Source organism: Rattus rattus, chromosome 16, assembly GCF_011064425.1.
Source record: "Rattus rattus isolate New Zealand chromosome 16, Rrattus_CSIRO_v1, whole genome shotgun sequence".
NCBI lineage: Eukaryota > Metazoa > Chordata > Mammalia > Rodentia > Muridae > Rattus > Rattus rattus.
The window spans coordinates 13977463-13997981 of NC_046169.1; the positions used below are offsets into that span (position 1 = coordinate 13977463).

Genomic DNA, 20519 nt, shown 5'->3' on the forward strand with positions numbered 1-20519 from the left:
AAAGCCTTCACTTACTTATGAGAGCTGCTTGGTCACTGTGTCTCTTCAGAGCGACAGAACGTGACTAAGGTGAGCACCGTCTCTGCTCCCATTCCTCAGCGCACACTCACCCTCAGATTTAGCTGCTGGGTAAGGGATCCTCACGGCTCAGCGAGTGTTTGACTCTGTGGTGTGGTGGGAGGAGAACAGGCTGTCTCCTGCCATTCTGTATGCACAGGACCAGACCGTCCAGCAAGAGAGGAGAGGTCTCCCACACGGAACCCAGAAAACAGAAGCTGCCCCTTCCCAGTGCTTACTGCAGTCTGGATATGAAATGACACCACAGGTTGTGTGGTAAATGTCTCGTCTACAGCTGCAGGCATTGATTTGGAGCATTCCGGAAACCACAGGTAGGCCTGACTAGAAGAAGGAGTCACTGAGACTGTGCCTTTCAGAACTACCCTTGGTCTCCAGTGATTCCCACGTCCCGGTTCTAGTTCATCAGTGATATAAGCAACTCAGCTCTGTCACATGTCCCATGGTCCAGGATCAGCAGAGCCAAGGACTAGGGCCCGAGACCTGCAAAACTGAGCCAAACTACACCCTCCTCAAAGGCTTCTGTCCATATTTTCCCCATTGATGATAAGGCTGACACACTGTGCTGAAAAAAAACTCACGTAAGTCTCTATAAAACACGTAAGCTCAAAAACTATCTAGATAATAGTTCTCCCACTTTCTCTGTGTGCTGGGAAATAAAGACTCACAGTCTTGATAGGGCAGTAGTGTCTGGGACTGACTCACAAAAGGGAAGGAAGAAAGCCACCCTACTGACCTCCGAATGCAGAACTGGACGTGACAGTTCCCAGGTCTCTGTTGTTTACCTGCTGCATCCTCAGTTCTATAGGGACTATAGTTTAGTGTGTCACCGACTACCCAGCTGTCCCTTACCCCTACGCATGGTTTCCACAGATAAGGATGCCCAGAGCCAGATGCAGGAGGGGCCCTGCATCCACTCCAGGCAGCATCAACTCCCAAGTCCTGAAGCATTTTTAGTAGCTGTGTTTACAGGTTCCATCCAGCACAGGGAAACCAAAGTGGGAGATGAAGACACACAGACCCTAATGATCAATCACGAAGACCATCCTGAGAAAACAAACAGTTTGGTTCTCTTATAGACCCACTCTCCAAGAACTTGCTTTTTAGGAAAAAAGATTAAATTTTACATTGAGAAAGATGGGGGGAGGGGAGGAGGTCCAGACAAGTCTCTAATCTACTGAGTGGCAGCTACAGACACAGACAGACAGACAGACACAAACACACAAACAGAGTTCCTCAAAGGGGGAAGCCTGACACACACCCTTCCTTCCTGCCATAGTGACAAGCATCCTGCAGCCATGTCCTGTGCTCTGTACTGAGTCCCTCCTAACCTCCTGGGACCCTTTCTTCTTAGTCATGTCCTTCACTTTCCACACCTTAGGCTCTCTTGGAGATCTTACCAGCATCCAGACTCTCATCAGGGCTCGAAGTGAAAAGTAGTGAGCATACTTGGCCACATCATGTCCTACTCCACCAGACCAGCTCCTCCCTGAGGGCCTTGGCATCAAGCAGCTGACTCTGTTCAATCCCACCACTCTTGGCTTTCTATGTATTTGGCCTGCTGCAGCCACCTGGCTCCCAGGCACACTGAGGCTGGCTCACTGCAGCCATCTCATGTCCTGTAGGCGGCCTCCTCCCTGCTGCCAGAGGAGAAAAAGCAGTGTCTACAGAGCATACAGTTCGGGGCCAGAGGGCTTCTGGGAGAGGTTTCCTCTCCGAGGGAGGCAAAGGCCATCAACAGCTGCTGTGACCCTTGTGAGCAGCTGACTGGGCTGACAACAGGTGGGTCAAAGAACAACACGAGCCACCTCGATTCTCCAAGAGGAGCCTCAATTCTTCTCTAGACAATGACACAAGACTCCATCACAGCACTGGGCATGGAGCCATGCCAGTGGAGGGGGCCAGTGTAATGATACAAAACCGAACTTGAGCACCAGGCCCGTGAGATCCTCTCTCAAACAACAAAATCAACAGCTGCAGAGATGAACCAGTTAGTAAAGTGCTTGGAACACAAGTGGCAGGACTTGAGTTCAATCTCCAGCACCCACAAAAAAAAAAAAAAAAAAATTATGGGTAGCCTGTGATTGTAACCCCAGCACCAAGCAGATCCCTGCCAGCCAGCCTACCTCAATCAGTGAGTCTTAGGTTAGGATCCTGTATCAAAACACAAGGTAGATGACTCCTGCGGCTGACACTTGGCCTCAATACACCACACCATGCACATACACCTTCTCTTCCTATCTGCGTTCACATACAAATATGAAAACAGAGAAGTGTATACATACAGAAACAGTACGTGCTCAGCATGCTAGATCTAACACCACTTTACAGGAAATAGTCACAGACTTAAGAAAGAAAGCAGCTTTCCAAACACAGGGTGAAGATCCTCTTTTGAAAAAATTCACTATAAACACAAGAAGGATCTGTGAACCTTTTGAAATTTTTTTTTATTATTTATTTATTATTTATTTACTTATTGGAGATAGGGTCTGAATTACGCTGGAACTTTCTATAGGCCAGGCTAGCCTCAGACAGAACTCCACCTACCTGTGTCTCTTGGGTGTTCAGGTTAAAGGCCTATGTTACCATCCCATCAAAACTGCTATTCTGACTAGTATTCAGAGTAAATCAGTAGAGGCAACAGACAGCCAATGCAGTGGCAAAATGGAGCTGGTACAAAACAGAACTGATGCAAAATAGAACTCCAAAATCTCATGGTGCATGGCACTTTCTAAGAGAAAGACATTTTAGAGCCATGGAGTGTGTAGACAGGCACTCGGATAGCTGAGAAGTAAGATATGAAAGCTGCTGAAGCAGTGCTGGAACGGGTTAGCAGATGTTACTGGAGGGAAGCAGGGTACAGCTGCTCTCCCTCCTGCTACACTGAGCATCTGGCTGGGGACCCTAAGCCTTCAGAAGAGCTGGGACCAGAAGCCTGGAGCTATATCCACAGACGCCCTGTGCCATAGCTGTGCCTAGGCTGACTGTCTCCTGCTGGGCCTTCCCAGCATCTCTGCCAGTCCAGCTTCACCGTCCCAACCCTGCTCTTACGCCTGACCCCTGCTGCTCATGGCCTATGGCCATGCTCACTGACTTTTGGAACCAAGTTACCCACAGCCATATGTCTCTCGTGACTGTCAATCCTACCTACTCCAAAGAGTCAAAAGTAAGGCTGGGAATAGTACTAATGGCTCTCACTGACCACCCACCCACCTCATTGTTCCTAGACTGGTCTGGCCTACTCAGTCCTGTATACTTTAAGCATATCGATAAGGATTAAAATCCTCAGTTGGACTCCAATCTACACACCTAACACTTTGCCACCACAGGCCTCACAAACTTAATTGAGCAAATGCAGCAAACCTTAGGGCAGTCAAGCTCAGGTCTCCCGGGCCACATGGATTCTTTAGCACTGTACTTAAAATAGGTCATAAAGGCTAAAAATAAGTCACCAAGAATAACTGTTTCTATGTTCCCAGACAGGCTCGGGGAAGTCACCTGAGCTGGCCACTCATTTACTTCTGACATACTACAGGCTCCTGGCTAACACATAATTGGGAGTTTGAGTGAGGCCATCCTGGGCTATGTGGCTAAGTGGGGATGACCAATCTGAAGACTGAGCCCAGCAAGGGACAGACCGAGGATGGGAATAGAAAGCAGAGCAGTCACACAGCACAGTTACCTACTGCTGTCTCAATCAGGAGAAAAGGGCGCTTCAATGCGTCGTCCGCCCGTCACAAAGCCATGGCAGCCTGCTCATAATCCCAGTGCTCAGAAAGTAGAGATCCCAGGAACAAATAGGCTACCTAGACTAGCCAAGCACAGTGAACTAGGAGTTCAGTGAGACCTCGCATGAATAAAAAGGTAGGAATAAAGCTACCCACTTGTCTATCTCTAGCCTACACACACACACACACACACACACACACACACCTGCACACTCGCATACATGCCCACACATAAGGTGCACGCACGCGCAGTATTATCTTTAGATGTTTCCTGATTTCCTTTAGGTTTTCTTGTGGATTTACCCTTATAAATGAAGCCAGTGGACAATGACTCAACGCATACAACTCATGGGCCTCTCACATCTTGCTGGGCACCCAAAGGTTTCGACCTGCCAGGCATGCCCTAACCTAGTAGTACAACTGACTCTCCTTGGCATACAGGACAGCTTGGAGAAGGCAAACTAGGAAGGAACAGAGCGGCAAGCAGAGCGGTCACACACGCAGCTAGTGAGGCTCAAAGGACCCAGACATCCTGTCTCGAGCATGATCCTAGAATTTGGCCGTCCAAAGACAGTGCAGGGTCTGGTGGATGCTCAAACTATTAAAGCAAGTGACAAAACACTGGCCACACTAACTGGCTTGCTTCCAATCGAGGCCACAGGGTGGAGCCTGAAACAGTGAGTCACTCAGTGACTAACACCTGAGTCACTGGAAGAGGTGACTCAGAAGTCTATAGCTCTAGGAGCCACTCGCAGCCTTCATGATCATTTATAAGCTGTGGAGAGCTCAGTGCTATGTGACTGTGCGCCCTGAGGCCGTGTGCGCTACCCCCCCCCACCAGAGCACTCACTCACCTGAGTGCGTAGGTATAGCCAGTGTTCTCTGGCACACACTGGGGTGGGGTGTATGTGTGCAGCCGAGAAAAGTCCATGTTCACCGGCTCAGACCATGCTGCAAAAGACAGAAGAGGACCAGGCGTTAGAGGGTTAACAAGTTCAGACACAGGGCTGGCAGTCCCATTTTGATTGTAACAAAAGACATAGTTTTTCTTAGTACCTAATCAAAAGTTCTGTCATCTGTTTGCTCCAAAACATGAACATAAACAAAGCTGACCACACAGGCTTGTGCATGCCAGGGTGGATCCCAGAACCCATAAAGCAGACACACTAGTCCATCTGTAATCCTAGTGTTCGGATGGGAGGTTAAGATAGGAGAATCCCCAGGAGTACAGAGTCAGCCAAGCAAACAGCAGCACTTGACATTTTCCTCTGACCTCCATAATTGTGTACACACTCTCTCTCTCTCTCTCTCTCTCTCTCTCTCTCTCTCTCTCTCTCTCTTTCTCTCTCTCTCTCTCTCTCTCTCATATACTAGCCCACCCCCCATCCCCAAGCAAAACCAAAAGATTACAAGCAAGCTAGGCACGATACTAATCCCAACACCAGAGAGGCTGAAGCAGAAGAATTACCATGAATTTGAAGCCAGCATGGACTACATAGCAAGACCCTCACTAGAAATAAAAAGTACCAAGAGAAATCTTGGTAACGCTTATATAAACTGGGCACTTTCTAAGAAAAACTAACAGTGACTCCAAAAAGCCTTTTTTAAATGTGGCTTTTTTTTTCCGGTGTGGGGGAGGAGGTGGTGTTTCTCCGTGTAGCCTGCTGTCCTAGAACTCAGTTTGTAGACCAAGCTGACCTTAAATTCACGGGGATATGCCTGTCTCTGCCTCTAGAGTGCTAGGATGAAAGGTGTGAGCCACCACACCAGGCTACAACAGTTTTCTTCCTTTCTTTCTCTCGTCCTTCCACCTTTCCCTCTCTTTTGTTTGGTTTTGAGGTCTCTTATGTAATCCTAGAACTCACTAGGTAGACCAGAATGGGCTCAAACTCACAAAGATCCCCTGCTTCCTGAGTGCTGGGGGTCCTTTAGGCCAGAGCCTGTGACTTTCCATTTCTTGAAGGGGTCACATGCTCTCTTCTTCTTGCCTAAGGAGTGACATTAATAAAAAGACTAATTTTTATCCCATGGTCAGCACTGACATACTTTGCTGCAAAGCTGAGGTTTGCACGGGCACCTCAGAACCAAAGGAGAAAACACAGCAGCAAAGTAAGGAAGAACAATGAGGAGTTGGAGACCTCTATATCTTCCCTCCTAGGCCAACTACAGTTTACATGGAATGTATTAAAGTCCTCATAAAGATGGGATGCAACTCAGTAGGGCTGTGCTTGAGACTGCACACCTACTATTCCTAAGGCCCCAGGTTCCACCCAGAACTGATAAGCAAAATAAAACAGTTCCTCACAGTAACGTCAATCATGGCCCATTGAAAACCTAGGGAATCACAGGGGTGGCTGGCATTCTGAGGTAGGATGAGTGCTGTGAGGTCCGGGCCAGCCTGGTTTACATAGTTAAGACTCTCCCACTATCCCCTTTAAAAAGGACCCACAGAACCAAACCCAAAGAACCAGACAGACAGAACCGAGGCGGCCAGGGATGGTGGTTCACTACCAGAGCCCCGCAGGTAAAGAGGAACACTGCCAATTTGAAGCTGGCTGAGCTACAAAGGGCAATCTTGTTTTAAGTAAAGGAGTTAAATTAAGTTAATAGAAGAGAAAATAAAATGGAAAACACTTTCCTGAACAACAACAAAACTGCACATAAATGGCACTTATAAGCCACATCAAAAGTTTTGCTTTTGATTTTGTTTTCAAGGCAAGAGTTTCTCTTTATATAGCCTTAGCTGTTCTATGTAGACCAGGCTGGCCTGAAACTCAGAATGCTAGGATAAAGGGTGTGCGCCACCACTTCCTGGCTGAAAGCACTTTCAATATATCATTTTGTCTTTTAAGGATTTAAATTTTTTATGTGAACGAGTTTTTTGCCTACATATACACATATGCACCATGTACATGCATGACTGGTTCTCGCAGGAGCCAAAAGAGGGTGTTGTATTCCCTGGAACTATACTTAGAGATGGCTGTGGGTGTTGGGAAATAAACCTGGGTCCTCTGCAAAAGCAGGAAGTAATCTTACCCACTGACTCATCCATCACTCCAGTCCTACCACTCTTTTCCTTAAAATAGCCCAAATATTCCCCTAAAAAGAAAACACTCATAAAGGCTACCATAGCTGTATCGTATCCCTATGGCGGCACATGGCTATCAGTAATCCCAACATCTGGGGGACACAGGCAAGTGACTTGGGAATTCTAGGCCAGCCTGGGCTGCGGTCCAGTGTGCCACACACTGCTGCTACTGCTGTTTACTGCAGCACTGATTCTCTTTTGGTCTTTTAGAAATGAAGTCTCAGGGGGCAGAAGGGATCTGTCATCATACCCAGCAGGTCTCAGAACTTCGTGACACGCCTGTGAGAAAACACTTCAGTCTGCCAGCCACACCCCTGGCAGGTGAGGGGACATGTGAACAACCTTCTACAGATAACAGTAACTAATAGTAACTAATTGCTGAACCCACAGAATTCCTCATACCTGCTTAGCTGCTCCATCCCCCTCTTTGTACATAGCAACTCTTGAACAGACCCAAAGGAGAACGTCAAGGGACAGAACCTGACCACACCTCACTGGCTCCAACCTCCTGGCTGGCCTCCAAGGCCTCAAGCACACTGCTCCCCACCCCCGACACAGTAGGGCCCCACCCTGGCAGAATGTAATAATGGCCTGGAACATTCTATGCTGAGTGACAGCATCAGTTCACATTCCTATAATTTCTTGAGGACACGTGTTGTGCTACTTCTCTTCATCCCATCATCCTCTTACCATCAAAATCAAACTCCTACCCTCACTCCCCAGAGGGACTTCTCACTGTCTAGTCTTCTGGCAAACGCACTGTTTGGCACGATCAAGCCTGAGCCCAAAGACACCATTGACATCTACCAAGCTTTCCCTAGTCCACTGGGGTATTTTTGGCCTGGCTCAACCCCCAGGACATGCAGAGCAAGGCCAAAACGCAATGGCTAATGCCTGCAAGTCCTGATGAGCATCAGAAGGCAGAGGGATCGCTGGGGTAAGAGCAGAGAGACTTGGCCCTGTCATACCTCTCATACCACCTACGTGGGACAACAAAGTCTCACACGGCCAAGATTTGATTCCCGAAGCTGGGGAGCAGGGACATGTAAGAGACTATGTATGCATTTCCATGGGGAGGAATACCTTGGCATGCTCTGCTCTCAGCCATGGAAACTCCAGGACAGAAGCCCATATAGCCACTGCACAACCTTGCCACTGCACAGCTCATCCTACTGCCACAGTCAGGGGGACAACCATGCCACCATCTAAGGGAGCCTAACTTCCTGTGAGCACACATCTGCAGGAGGAACGAAGGTGGCCAGGAGACCTGCGGCTGAGAGTAGTGGGCTCTGACAAAGTGTGTGATGAAGTGAGATGCAAGGGTGATGCCACACAGAGTACCAGCGTGAAGACATGCTGGTCCAGGCAGCTAGGTCTGGGACAGAACAGGGATGAAGCAATAACCGATCCGATGACATCAGGCACGGACAGACCCTGAGCCTCATTAAACCTGATGTCTCTTCAATCTAGAGCTCTGGTACCGCTTTCTCCAGAGGAGCCTACTAAACACAAAGCTGTGTGCAGATCACCACTCTCCCTGTTTCCCAATATGCTAAGTGAGGACACAGAACCCTCACCATCTGCCTTGGGCCCAAACTCACCAGTTCAGTGTCTACTGATGATCCAGCCAATCACACCATAGCCCAGAAAACATGACTGCACACACAGGCTCACATACACGGACACACACATCTCTCCCTCTCTCTCTCTCTCTCTCTCCCCCGCAAAGAGCAGCAGTACGAACAGGAGAGCAGCCCACTCCTTCACGCTCACTGCGGATCTGAACTACAGGACAACAGTTACCATTAAATTTATTTTACTCTTTGGCACACACCTGCAGTCAATGCTATTCAGGACGCTGAGGCAGGCAAACAGTGAATTCGAAGTAGCCTGAGCTATGTCAAGAGAGTAAGATGATCTCATAAAACCAAATCAGAGAAGACAGAATGGATAAGTACACGTGTGTCCTGACAGACACACACTTCGATGTCAGCTGCAATTACTTTGTAGGAATATAAACTATGCTGTAAGTTAAAACAGAGAATGTGTGAGGTTCACAGCTATGGGGGTGGGAGGTGCCACTAAGATGGCTCAACCGGTCAAGGTGCTTGGAGTCCGGCCTAATAATCTGAATTCAAACAAACACACACACACACACACACACACACACACACACACACACACACACACACACACACAAACGCCATCAGTCTTCCCTCTGGGTGTCTCTCTCTCATACACAGAGAAACAATAAATTATTATGAAGGTTTAAAAATAAATATAAGATTTGTTTCCTCCTAGGTCAACAATCCGAGTTGGAAGATTAATTCAGCCTTGTCTGGAACAGAAGACTAAAGTCTACTGATTATCACGGATGGCTCAGATACACCTGAACCCTCATAAGCTCATGTCATCACCTACAGGCCAAAGGTAATCTGCTGTTCCTCCTGGTGTCTTCACACTGTTCCATTCCCTAGGCCCCTCTCATCTGCTCACCAGAGTGAGCCTCCTGGCCACACCCTGAAGAGGCTGTTCTGTGCGGTCTTGGCCTCTGGGACCAACTGGAAATGATCTGCATCCATAGGCAGAAGGGTAACAAAACCGTAAGTGAAGAAACGTGACTGTTTTCAACAGCATCAGAAAACCCTGAAAAGAATCTGTTGGTCAACAGAGGTCCTGTCACTCCTCCAGCTTTTCTGGCTGCCTAAACCAGTGTTACCACTGAAACGAACCTTTTTCAGACCATGTTCCTTCCTAAAACAAGGATCTGAAGTCAGCTTGCTGCTGGGCAAAGGCAGGAGCTGAGCATAGGCTCTGGGGTACTAGGGTAGCACCCTGGCCCACAGAGAACAGGAGTAGAGCCCGGGCTCCAGACAAAGCAGGCAGACACAGGAGCTCTGCCTTCCAAGTTGTCTACATGAGGGCCTTCTACGTGCTAGGTAAAATGCTCTACTCATGCACAACCGCCCGCTGCCTCCAGCCCCGGAAATGTTTTTGAGCAGACATGTCTCAGCAGGAGCCTTTAGCACACTGATTTCTCACCACCTCTCCCCTTGCAGGATCCACATACACTGAGGATGAAAATGTAAAGCCAGGTTCTATCTGTGAATGCTTTCATCAAAAATGAGTTTCAGTCCTTTTACCCTGAATCTCTGCCATCTACCTAACATATCTGTACTTTCTTCACAGCAGAACAGAAAACAGACCAGGAAGATTTCAGGACTACATTAAATGTAGCTTCGTGCAAACAACACAAACCTAAGAGACAGAACAGAACTGCAGCTCTGAAATAAAACAAGCACAATCTTTCTACTGGTCCCTGCTGCGAGCCACAGCAGGGGACAGTTATCTGGGTTGGGCCTGTGGATGCTGGCTGCACAAGATCTGCATCCACAGTGAGGAAACTCTATGTGAAAAACAACAGAGAACTGGGTCTCAAGAGACACCCTGAAAGGCAAACTTAAAAACTGAGGGCAGCACCTCCTTCTGTCTTTGGGAAGGTGAAAGACGGCTGGCCCTTCCTGGCACGGTCAATAAAGTACATCCAGCGAGCCATACCACAGCTTTAGCTAGAAATCATGATGACCTGCTCCAGGAAGGACCACAGCATGTCTTAAAACCACTTTCCCTACCATTTGAGATCAAACCCTGGAGGCTCGGTTCTGACTGTGTACCCTACACTACAATCTAAGGGGGTGGGGAGTACAAGATGCCAGGTTCTCCTTAGTTTCCTAGGAAGCACCATCTGTCACAGGTCTCATCCCTCAGTGGAGCTGGGAACCCTCATCACACCATGACTGGTAGTGGGTGCCCCCTAGCCCTTCCAGACAGACGCTTCACTTGATCCCTGCCTATGCAACCTTCTAGAAGAACCAGGGTGGCACAACCACATACAGACACAGCACACACACATCATGTACATGCATGTTCCGCCTCCACCTCACTGATTCACCATCACCTAGGACTCAGTGCTCCACATTAACCAGGTGCTATCCAGCAGGCTCAATGGCTATGCTCACTGTCAAGAAAAATACTTAAAAATTGTTTCTTTGGCCTTTCCTGTAATACTAGAGATGAGACCCAGGAGATTTTGTATGCTATGAAAGTGCTCTATGGCTGTGACTAACCCAGAGTAACCTCTTGTAAAAACCAAGTTTTTGCTGGGCATAGAGTACAAGAGGACTTCAAGTTTCAAGTCAGCATGGCTACAGAGCAAGGTCATTCCCGCCTCAAAAATAAATAATTCTGCCATTATTTATTGGGAAAAAAAAATCAGTATTACACACACACACACCCCACCTACCTTAGACCAGGTTTGATAGGACATACTTGTAACTAAGCATTAGGAAGGCTGAGGAAGGAGCAGAGAATTAGAGGGCAGCCTAGGTTACAAAGTCAGACTTGCCTTTAAAAAAAATAACGTCAGGCATGGTGGTGTACACCTATAATCCCAGCCCCCAGAAGGCAGAGGCAAGTGGACCTCAGAGTTCCAGGTATGCTTGGTCTACACAGACAGTTCTGGCCGAGATAGGGTTATATAAGGAGACTCTGTCTGAAAAAACCAATAAACGAACAACAGATAAATAAAAAACATCAGTGCTATAACCCGGTATGGTGGGATAGGTCTGTAATGCCAGCTACTTGAAAGGCTGAGACAATCTATAGATCTGCCTGTCTACAGAACACTTAGCCAGCCCAACTTAATAAGACCCTAGCCCAAAAATGACTTAAACAACAATAATAAAATAAAAAAGACCACAACCAGGGCATACAGCTCAGTGACAGGACTAAGCAAGCAAGCCTATGAGGACCTGGGTTCAATGCTCCACACAGAAAAAAGAACAAAGCAGCAGCAGCAGCAGCAGGAGGAGGAGGAGGAGGAGCAGGGCAGGCAGACAGTGGCGCTCTGAAACCACACCCGCCCTGAGGGAATCCTCTCTGCTGCTGGGAAACCCCTGGTCCAGGAAACCCTTTCACACCACCTGTCGGTGACTTACAGTTTAATTCTGCAAAGGTCAAGAGGCATCTGTCAGAGATCTTGTCTCCAGACTAAAATCCACACCTCCAAAAGATGGGGCGCACCTGCCTGACCATGAAGACTGTACTGCCTGATGAGCAGAACCCATCAGAGCCCGGCACCTCAGTGAGAGCTGCTCATCTGTCACCTGTGAAGGGACTGGTTTCATTCTCAGATTCACCATCGGAAAATCTAGCAGGGTAGGAGGTCCAGAATGGCAGTGCATTCCAAATTTGGAGAGTAGGGAGGAGAAAACAAGTGCATGTTTCCAATCAAGAAGGTGGCATGGCAACCCTTCAGCCAGTATCCAGGACCAGCCCCTTGAGCATTCACCAGAACAACAAGGCACTCCCTTCTCCAGGGACCCAGAAGCAACAGCCTGAGGGATCAGTGCCCTGGGAGGCATCTTGCCAGCTCCTGGGGACTCTCTTGCCTTACTTGAGAACGTTAAGGGAGGGCAAGAGTCCTGAGGCCAACTTTTAAATTGCTGCCACTGTTTACTGGGAACAAATGCAGAGTGGCCTGGCTTATGGGATGTGACCCTAAAAGGAGCAGAGTACTTGGGAGAGCACTGGAGTCACAAACCCAAAAAGGTGAAGCACACTCCATTTAATCCCCGTGGTCTTTGAAAACAGGTCACCTACTAAGCTCCAGTCAGCGTATCCCTGTGACAGATGAACACAGGCCAGCAAGATGGCTCAGTAGGCAAAAAGTATTTGCCAGTGGCCTAGTGACCTGAGTTGGATCCCTGGAACCCAGGGGCAAGGAGAGAGCTGACCTGGGCAAGCTGTCCCTCCTCTCTCCGAATAGGTCTTATGGCACATTCACCCATACACGGAATAAATTAGGTGTTGAACACAGGCATCAGATTCCATGGAAAGGCTAATACACATGGAACAGAAAGGAAGAGCCAAAAGGAAAAGAACTTTTGGAACAGCAAAAGTGCCTGGTTTTCTTTTTTCTTTTTTTTTGGAGCTGGGAACCGAACCCAGGGCCTTGCGCTTCCTAGGCAAGCGCTCTACCACTGAGCTAAATCCCCAACCCCAGTGCCTGGTTTTCATTGAAGAACTCTAAAGACTCAAGAACTAGTGACACCCATTTAACACGGAAGTGAGGGTGTCCAGGAAACTAATAAGAGTCTGGAGGAAGTCGAACCTGAAGTCTGCTGGAGATACCCTCAGGTAAAACCATGTGTGCATGGCAGTAGGTATAGAGAATCCCCACACATGGTCGTGCATAACAGAGTACTCAATAAGCCAAGTGTGTTGGCTCCCATCTGCACTCCCAGCTCTCTGAAGGTAAAACTCCAAGACTGAGGTACAAAGCTGACTGACTCCACCTCGCCAAAAAAATTAGTGTGGGTGTGGTTCAGGGCGTAGAATGTACACTTCTCATACACAGGTGCTGGGTTCTATCCCTGCATTGCATAAACTAGGTGTGGCGGTACACATGTAATCCTGTAGAAGCAGGAGGAGCACAAGTTCATCCTGAGCAGGTTAGTCTGGGAAGGAACTTCCTGAATGCAGCCCACAGGCAGCATCACACCTAAAGGCGAAAAGACCTCATGCTCCTAAGTGCAGGAAGGAACAGGACAAGGCAGCAGTGGATCTCAATGCCTGAAGTTTAAGCCAGAGCAATTATTCAAGACAAGGGGAGAAAGCGTGCCGTACAGACCAGAAAGGCAGTAGCAGTAAGGCAACCTTTACTCTCAGCTGACAGAGTTTCATGGAATAGCCAAAAGCTAATAAATTCAGCAAAGTGGCAGGGTACACGACCACACAAAGCCAGCTGTGCTTCCACATGCTAGCAACAAACAAGGTTAAGTGGAGTTAAGAATTCCTTCCATATGGGCTGGGGAGATGGCTCAGAGGTTAAGAGCACTGACTGTTCTTCCAGAGGTCCTGAGTTCAATTCCCAGCAACCACATGGGGGCTCACAACCATATGTAATGAGATCTGGTGCCCTCTTCTGACCCACAGGCATACATGCAGGTAGATCACTATTTATATAATAAATAAATCCTTAAAAAAAGAAAAAAGAATTCATTCCACAACACGAGCAAGAAGTCCTTGGGAATCAATTTAACCTTCCAAGGGCAGAACTGGGCACTGAATGAAATATAAAAAGTCCAAGAACAGAAAGGCTCACTATCCTGACAAACAATGCTGCCCAAGGGATGTACTGTGACCCTTGTCAATATCCCAGAGCCCTTTCTGCAAACCTGGAAAAGCCGTTCCTCATTTACACAGAACTGCAGAAGGTTCCAGAGAACAAACACGCCTGGAAAAAGGAGCTGAGCTGAGGAATCCACTGCAATACAGTCTTGGCATATGAGCAGACGTACTCCAACAGAATGGTGTACAAGGTCAAAGGTTAACCTTCCTTCTGGGGCCAACTGACAAGGAAAGAAGGTCTCTTTCTGCAAATGCTGTTAGAATGGTTGAGTTACCATGGAAAGAATGAAGTCAGACCCTCAGACATCATAGCCCACAATGAACTCACAACCACAAAAACTATCAAACTTTTAAGAATAAAAAGACAAGTCTTCATGACCTAGGGTTTGCAAGATATCCACCTAAGGAAAACATTAAAACTGCCAAAGAGGCAGGGACAGGTAAGTCTCTTAAGTTTGAGGCAGCCTGGTCTATAGAGTGCTATACATTGGCAACTTGCCTCAAAACAACAGCACAACAAACACTATCAAAAAGATGGCCACCGCTGGCAAACGGCTCAATGGTTAAAGCACTTGTAACATAAGTCTAATGCCCAGAGCTCATCCCCAGGACCAATGGAAGGTGAAAGAGAACTTCCATATACACACACAAGCCCATACATACCACACACGAATAATAATTACAGGGAGGGAGTCACAGGTAAAGCAAAGCATAGTAGCAAACACCAGTTGCACTGGAGGCTGAGGCAGAAGGACCATGACTTTGAAACCAGTCTAAGGTGAGGTGCTACCTCAAAGAGAGATGGAGACAGAGGTGGGATGGTATTTGCAAGTCATATATGTGTATCTGGAATGTATAAACAGTTTTCACAGATCATCAAGACAACCTAACTAAAGAACAGGGAAAGGCTAAATAAGCATGGTGGATCACACTTTTAATCCCAGCACTTGGGAGGCAGAGGCGAGTGGACTGTGAGTTGCCTGGTCTACACACATGCACATGTGCACATGGGCTGGGAAGGCATCTCTCCAAAGACATACAGATGGCCAATGAGGTCAGGGAAATGCAGACCAAAGTCAAAGATACACTTCACTGAGATGGGGTGGGTGGGTGAGCGGAAGGAAAACAAGCAATAGGACAGATGTGGACAAAGTGGACGGTCTCCCACATTGTGGGTGGGAGTGTAAAACATGCCGCTTTGCAGAAAAGCAGTCTGGATGCTCCACACAGAGTTAAACATAGAATTTCCATGTGACCCAACAATTCTACTCCTAGGTCTACACTCCAAGAATTAGTAACAGGTGCTTGGGGGCTGAGCCATGGCCTAGCCAGGAAAGCGTTAGAAACACACACATTAAGACCTGAGTCTGATCCCTAGAACCCAAAGGAACAGCGGAGCACAGCAGCCTGCACTGTAATCCTAGCACTGGAGAGGAGGAGACAGGAAGATCTCTGGAGCTTGTTGGCCAATCAGTTTATGCCAAATTTGTGAGCATGGGGTTCCAGTGAGAGACACTGCTTCAAAAATTAAGGAAGCAAGTGCTGCATGCCTTTAATGCCAGTATTTGCATAGGCAGGGAGACCAGCCTGGTCTACAGAACCAGGACAGCTTGGGCTACAAAGTGAGACCCTGTCTTGAAGAAAACAAACCAAAACAAATGGTAAGAACAAAGGTAGAGAATGACTGAGATAGGCACCCAACATCAACCTTGGGCCTCCTCCACAATCCTTCCCTCTCCCCCCACCCCACTCTCACACACACACACATACACACACACACACACACACACACACACACACACACACAAACACACACACACAGAGGTGTTCAAGCAGAAACTTGTTCCCATGTCTCCAGCAGCCCTGGTTAAATAATCCAGCAGGTGGAAACAATCCAAATGTCCACTGATGTGCATAAACAGGATTTAATAGGGTCTTTGAGGAGGCTCAGTGTCTGCTACCACACCTGATGACCTGAGCTTAGTCCCCCAGGACTTGGACAGGTAAAAGAGACAAGTGTCTCCAGTAAATGGTCCTCCTGACCTCAGCAAACATTCACATATAAATAAAATGTGATAAAAAGTTTTTTTTACATACTTAAGAGGTGCATACAGTGGAAACGATTCAGCAACAGGAAGTCATAGAGTAGGAACGCATGCCACACAGCATGGATGAGCCTTAAATGAGAGAACTAGAACTGGCAACTGCACAGACTGTAAGCAGAGTGGCAGTTAACGGACAGGGAAGAGGAAAATGGGAGGGACTGCTTGGTGAGTCTGGGTTTACCTTTAAGGTGATGAAAAGCCAATGGAATTAGATAAAGGTGATAGATATGTAACACCGTATACAGTTTAAAGTAGCAATTTTCACCAAATGCGCGTACACACACACACACACACACACACACACACACACACACACACACACAGCAGCTAGCTACCTTGTGCATTCATCCCCTTTCTGCCATCTCCCAGAAAAAACAAAGGGTAAATAAGCTGAGGCTGCCAACCTTTGGGAAATAAAAAGTATCTCTCCAAATCTCTGGCACAACTCTCAAGTGAGGGCATGTTGTACACACCTGTGATCCCAGCAATGGGGAGTTGGAAGCACAAGCATCTGGATTTCAACTAAGAGCCTGCTGGAGTTACAAAAGACCTGGTCAAAACAAAAAACCAAAAGACCAAGACAAGGCAGGAGAGTCCTCGCAGACCCTTAGGTGATTGGAGCAAAGGCTCAAGCATATCACCCACAGCCTGCACGTTATGAAAGTGCAAGCCCGAGCCCAGCGGTGGTGGTGAACGCCTTTAATCCAGCACTTGGCAGGTAGAGGCAGATGGATCTCTGGCAGTTCCAGGACCACCAGGGCTACAGAGAGAAACCCCGTCTCGAAAAACCAAAGAGTTCAAGCCTGACCAAGGAAAACAAGACAGAAGAACCAGAAGTTACTGCAACAATGTTCAAGAACATGTAGCCAGAACCGGACTCACAGGGTTGTGCACACTTTGATCTAATGCTAGGTACATGGAGGCAAGAGGATTAGGAACTCAAGGTCATTACTATATAGTGAATTCGAGGCCAGACTACCTCAAGCTGCCAACTTAGTTCCACACACCCTTTTACCCCAGCACTCAGGAAGCAGAGGCAAGATCTCTGTGAGGTCAGCGAGACAGTCAGAACTATGCAAGGAACCCGGTCTCCTAAAACAAACAAAAGACAGAAAGAAAAAGAACATGAGGCTGGGACCCAGAAAGAAAAAAAGGAAAAGAGCTTTGAGGGATCTAAGATGCTTGAACAGTCAAGTTAAAATCTGACACAGGTACAATGGAAGGGCCGGTAAAATCTAATTAGTAATCTGTTCAGGAGGCGCGAAGCGCACACCGCAGGACTGCACTTCACACTACACCACGGGGAGCAGCAAAGTTCGCCATCAGCCATCGGGCTGCATCCAATAAAGCTCCAGCGGGCCAGCCTTGGTACCGTCCTGCGCGCCGGGCTGGGAGTGAAGGCAACTAGCTCGGGATAACCTGGTTGCAAGGTGTCCAGGCCAGGGACTCACTACTCGGCCCGCGCCCTTCCCCGCACCTACAACACCTGCGCCCCGGGAGGGTGCGCCCCCGGGATGGCGCCTGCGTGGGTGCGCCTCGACGGGTAGCAGGAGACCCCGGAACCTAACACGCAGGGGTCCGAGGCAAGGGGGACCAGAGTGGCCGGGTACACCGGGCACTGGACTCAGGGCACCGGGACGCGCGGCCTGGCAACGCGAAGGGCGTCACGCGCGTCGTGGCCGGTTAGTGGTTCCCACTTCGGGCCGTCCCTGCAACCTACATCCCGGCCGGCCCTGAGACAGTCCCCAGTGCCCACGGTGAGTCCGCGGCGACCTCCGCCCACTCGTTTCCCCAGCCCGTTTGCCACGGCTCACCTGCCTCGCGCCGCCGCCTCAGGCCTCGTCCGCACCGCCCAGGCCGGGGAACGAAGACTCTCCACATCTACAGCCAATCGCGCGCCGCTCCGGGATTGGAGGCGGGAGCGACGCGAACGTCCGCCAATCCCAGGCGCGTCTGCTGAAGCTCTAGACCAATGGGAAGGCGGCTCTCCCGCCGCGGCCCGTGAGGGGCGGGGAAAGGGCGGGACGTGTGGCGTCAGTGGGCGGGGCGGGCGCGCTAGGACAGGAGGGGCCGCGCCTAGCGAGGAGACTCCTCTCAGGTCGCGTTAGCATTAGGATTCTGCGTGGCGACGCCGGTGTTGAGTTCCAGACAGGGTTTCAGTAGACCCAGAAGACCCGACTCCTGCTGAAGGAGCAGTGGGCTCCCAAGCACATCCGCTCCTCTGTTGTCCTGGCTTAGCGTTTGCAGGAAACCCCCGACGCCCTGCCCCGCGGGCTGGAAGCCAGAGCCTTTTCTCCTGGGGACTCCATCTGCCAGGCCCTCTTTCACTTGCGCAGTTTTGCAAAAACTTGAATCGCGTTTCTTTTGTTTATTGGCAGGGTTTTATTCTATAACCTTGACTGCCTCAAAACTCTCTAGTAGACCAGACTGGCCTGGAACTTGCAGAGATCAGCCTGCCTCTGCGAAGCTGGAGTAAAAGGCATGTACCACCATGCCCCACTTGACTTTTCCTTTTTTTTAACTGTCTCACTGTGGCCTAGAATTCACAACATAGGTAGACTGACATCCGATTTGCCACAATCCTCCTGCCTTATCCTCCCAAGCACTGATATTACTACCATATGCCACAAGCAGTTGGGTGGCGTTGACTTTTCTAAACGTGTGTTTATGTGTTATGTATGTTGAAGTGGATGTATGAATGTGTGTGTGTGTGTGTGTGTGTGTGTGTGCTTATAGGTCTCAAATGCCCTAGAGCTGCAGGTTGTTAGCTGCTGGGAACCAAACTACAGTCCTCTGAATGACCAACAAGTGCTCTTAATGGCTGAGCCATCTTTCCAGCCCTTGGCTTTTACACTTTAAAAAAAAAAAACTAATTAATTTTTAATTTTGTTTTCATTTTTTAAAGACAGGGTCTCCATGTAGTCCTGGCTACCTTGGAACTTGCTATGTAGATCTGTCTGCCTCTGCTGGGACCAATGGCATGTACTACCATGCCTGGCTGGTTTTACACTTTTTAGAAAGGGCTTTGAGCTGGGAAATTGGATTAGTTTGTGAAGTGCTTGTACTGCAAGCATAAAGACAAGAGTTTAATCTCAGAATACACATTAAAAAAAGAAAAGCCTAGCACTGTATGCTTGTAATCGCAGGGCTGGAGAGTAGACATCCCTAGAGCTTGCTGGCCACCAATCTAACCTAACTTGGGGAACACCTACCCAGTAAGAGATCCTGTCTCAGAAGACAAGGTGGATGATTCCTAAGGAAAGACACTAGTGCAGGCACATGCATGCACACACATCTCCACACAGACAGACACTAGTGCAGGCACATGCATGCACACACATCTCCACACAGACAGACGCTAGTGCAGGCACATGCATGCACACACATCTCCACACAGACAGACACTAGTGCAGGCACATGCATGCACACACATCTCCACACAGACAGACACTAGTGCAGGCACATGCATGCACACACATCTCCACACAGACAGACACTAGTGCAGGCACATGCTTGCGCACACATCCCCACACAGACAGGGTTGCCCTTGATGGCTTGGAACCCCTCTCATTCGTTCCAGTGCTGGGATCACAGGGGCGCAGCACCATAGCCTGCTGCTTCAGGCTTCTGATAGTCACTCACGATGCACATGCATTTGCCTCCTTATGTGGCAAGTGTTTGAACACACGTTGAGTTGCTCTCATTGAGAGACCTTTCTGTAAGAGATATTAGAGGGTTTCAGGCCACACAGATATCTGTGGCAAACATTGAAATCCACTGTTAGTAAAGTGTGTGGGTTTGGCAGGGCAGCTGGCTGGCTCCACAGGCCAGAGGTTCTATGGTTTGCTGAACCCTGGGCCAGCTACTGGACACCTGGGTTCTGTCCCTTAGAAACTGTTGCAAACAAAGCTTTTGTGCATTCAGAGGTAGGGGTCTTTGTGGATATTTAGCCTGGTTTGTGGAGTATCGAAAGTGGAACCTGGTGCTTCTGTAAGCTGGTGAGAACTCCAGCCTCTGGCCCATTTTCTTTTTTGTTTAGTTGCTTTTTGTTTTGTTTTGTTTTGTTTTGCATTTTAGAGCAGCATTTGAGTAGCTTCTACTTGCCCAACACTGACGGCTGCCTGCGAGGAAAGAGCCTGTGAGCTTACACCTGGACTCTGGCACGGGATCAGTCTTTCAATTGTAAACAGAACCTCACTCCAGTAGTGAGGAGGCTGAGAAACCAGAGCTAGAGGCTTCCAGTCTCTGGGCAGGTGCAGCAAAGAGATCAGAAAGCTGGGCCAGCAGAGATTCCAAAAGGAAAGTCACTAGCCCAGGAAATCCCTTTCTCTC

General features: G+C 48.6%; 1 protein-coding gene across 19 annotated transcripts in view; it reads right to left on the bottom strand.

Annotated features, from left to right (window-relative positions):
- Positions 1-18098, bottom strand: part of Sun1 (Sad1 and UNC84 domain containing 1) — a 44649-nt gene extending 26551 nt beyond the window's left edge. For 10 of the 19 annotated variants that reach the window (XM_032887278.1, XM_032887281.1, XM_032887295.1 and 7 more), the window contains exons 1-2: positions 18002-18098; positions 4658-4754 (exon numbers count right to left, since the gene is read on the bottom strand). In XM_032887278.1, coding sequence (XP_032743169.1) covers positions 4658-4754; positions 18002-18068 — 164 coding nt within the window. In that variant the 5' untranslated portion in view covers positions 18069-18098. Of the gene's footprint in view, positions 1-4657; positions 4755-9312; positions 9464-16660; positions 16738-17166; positions 17280-18001 lie in introns of those variants that run through there. The other 9 variants (XM_032887287.1, XM_032887284.1, XM_032887296.1 and 6 more) reach the window with 7 other exon arrangements.
- Between the last annotated feature and the right edge of the window lie 2421 nt (positions 18099-20519).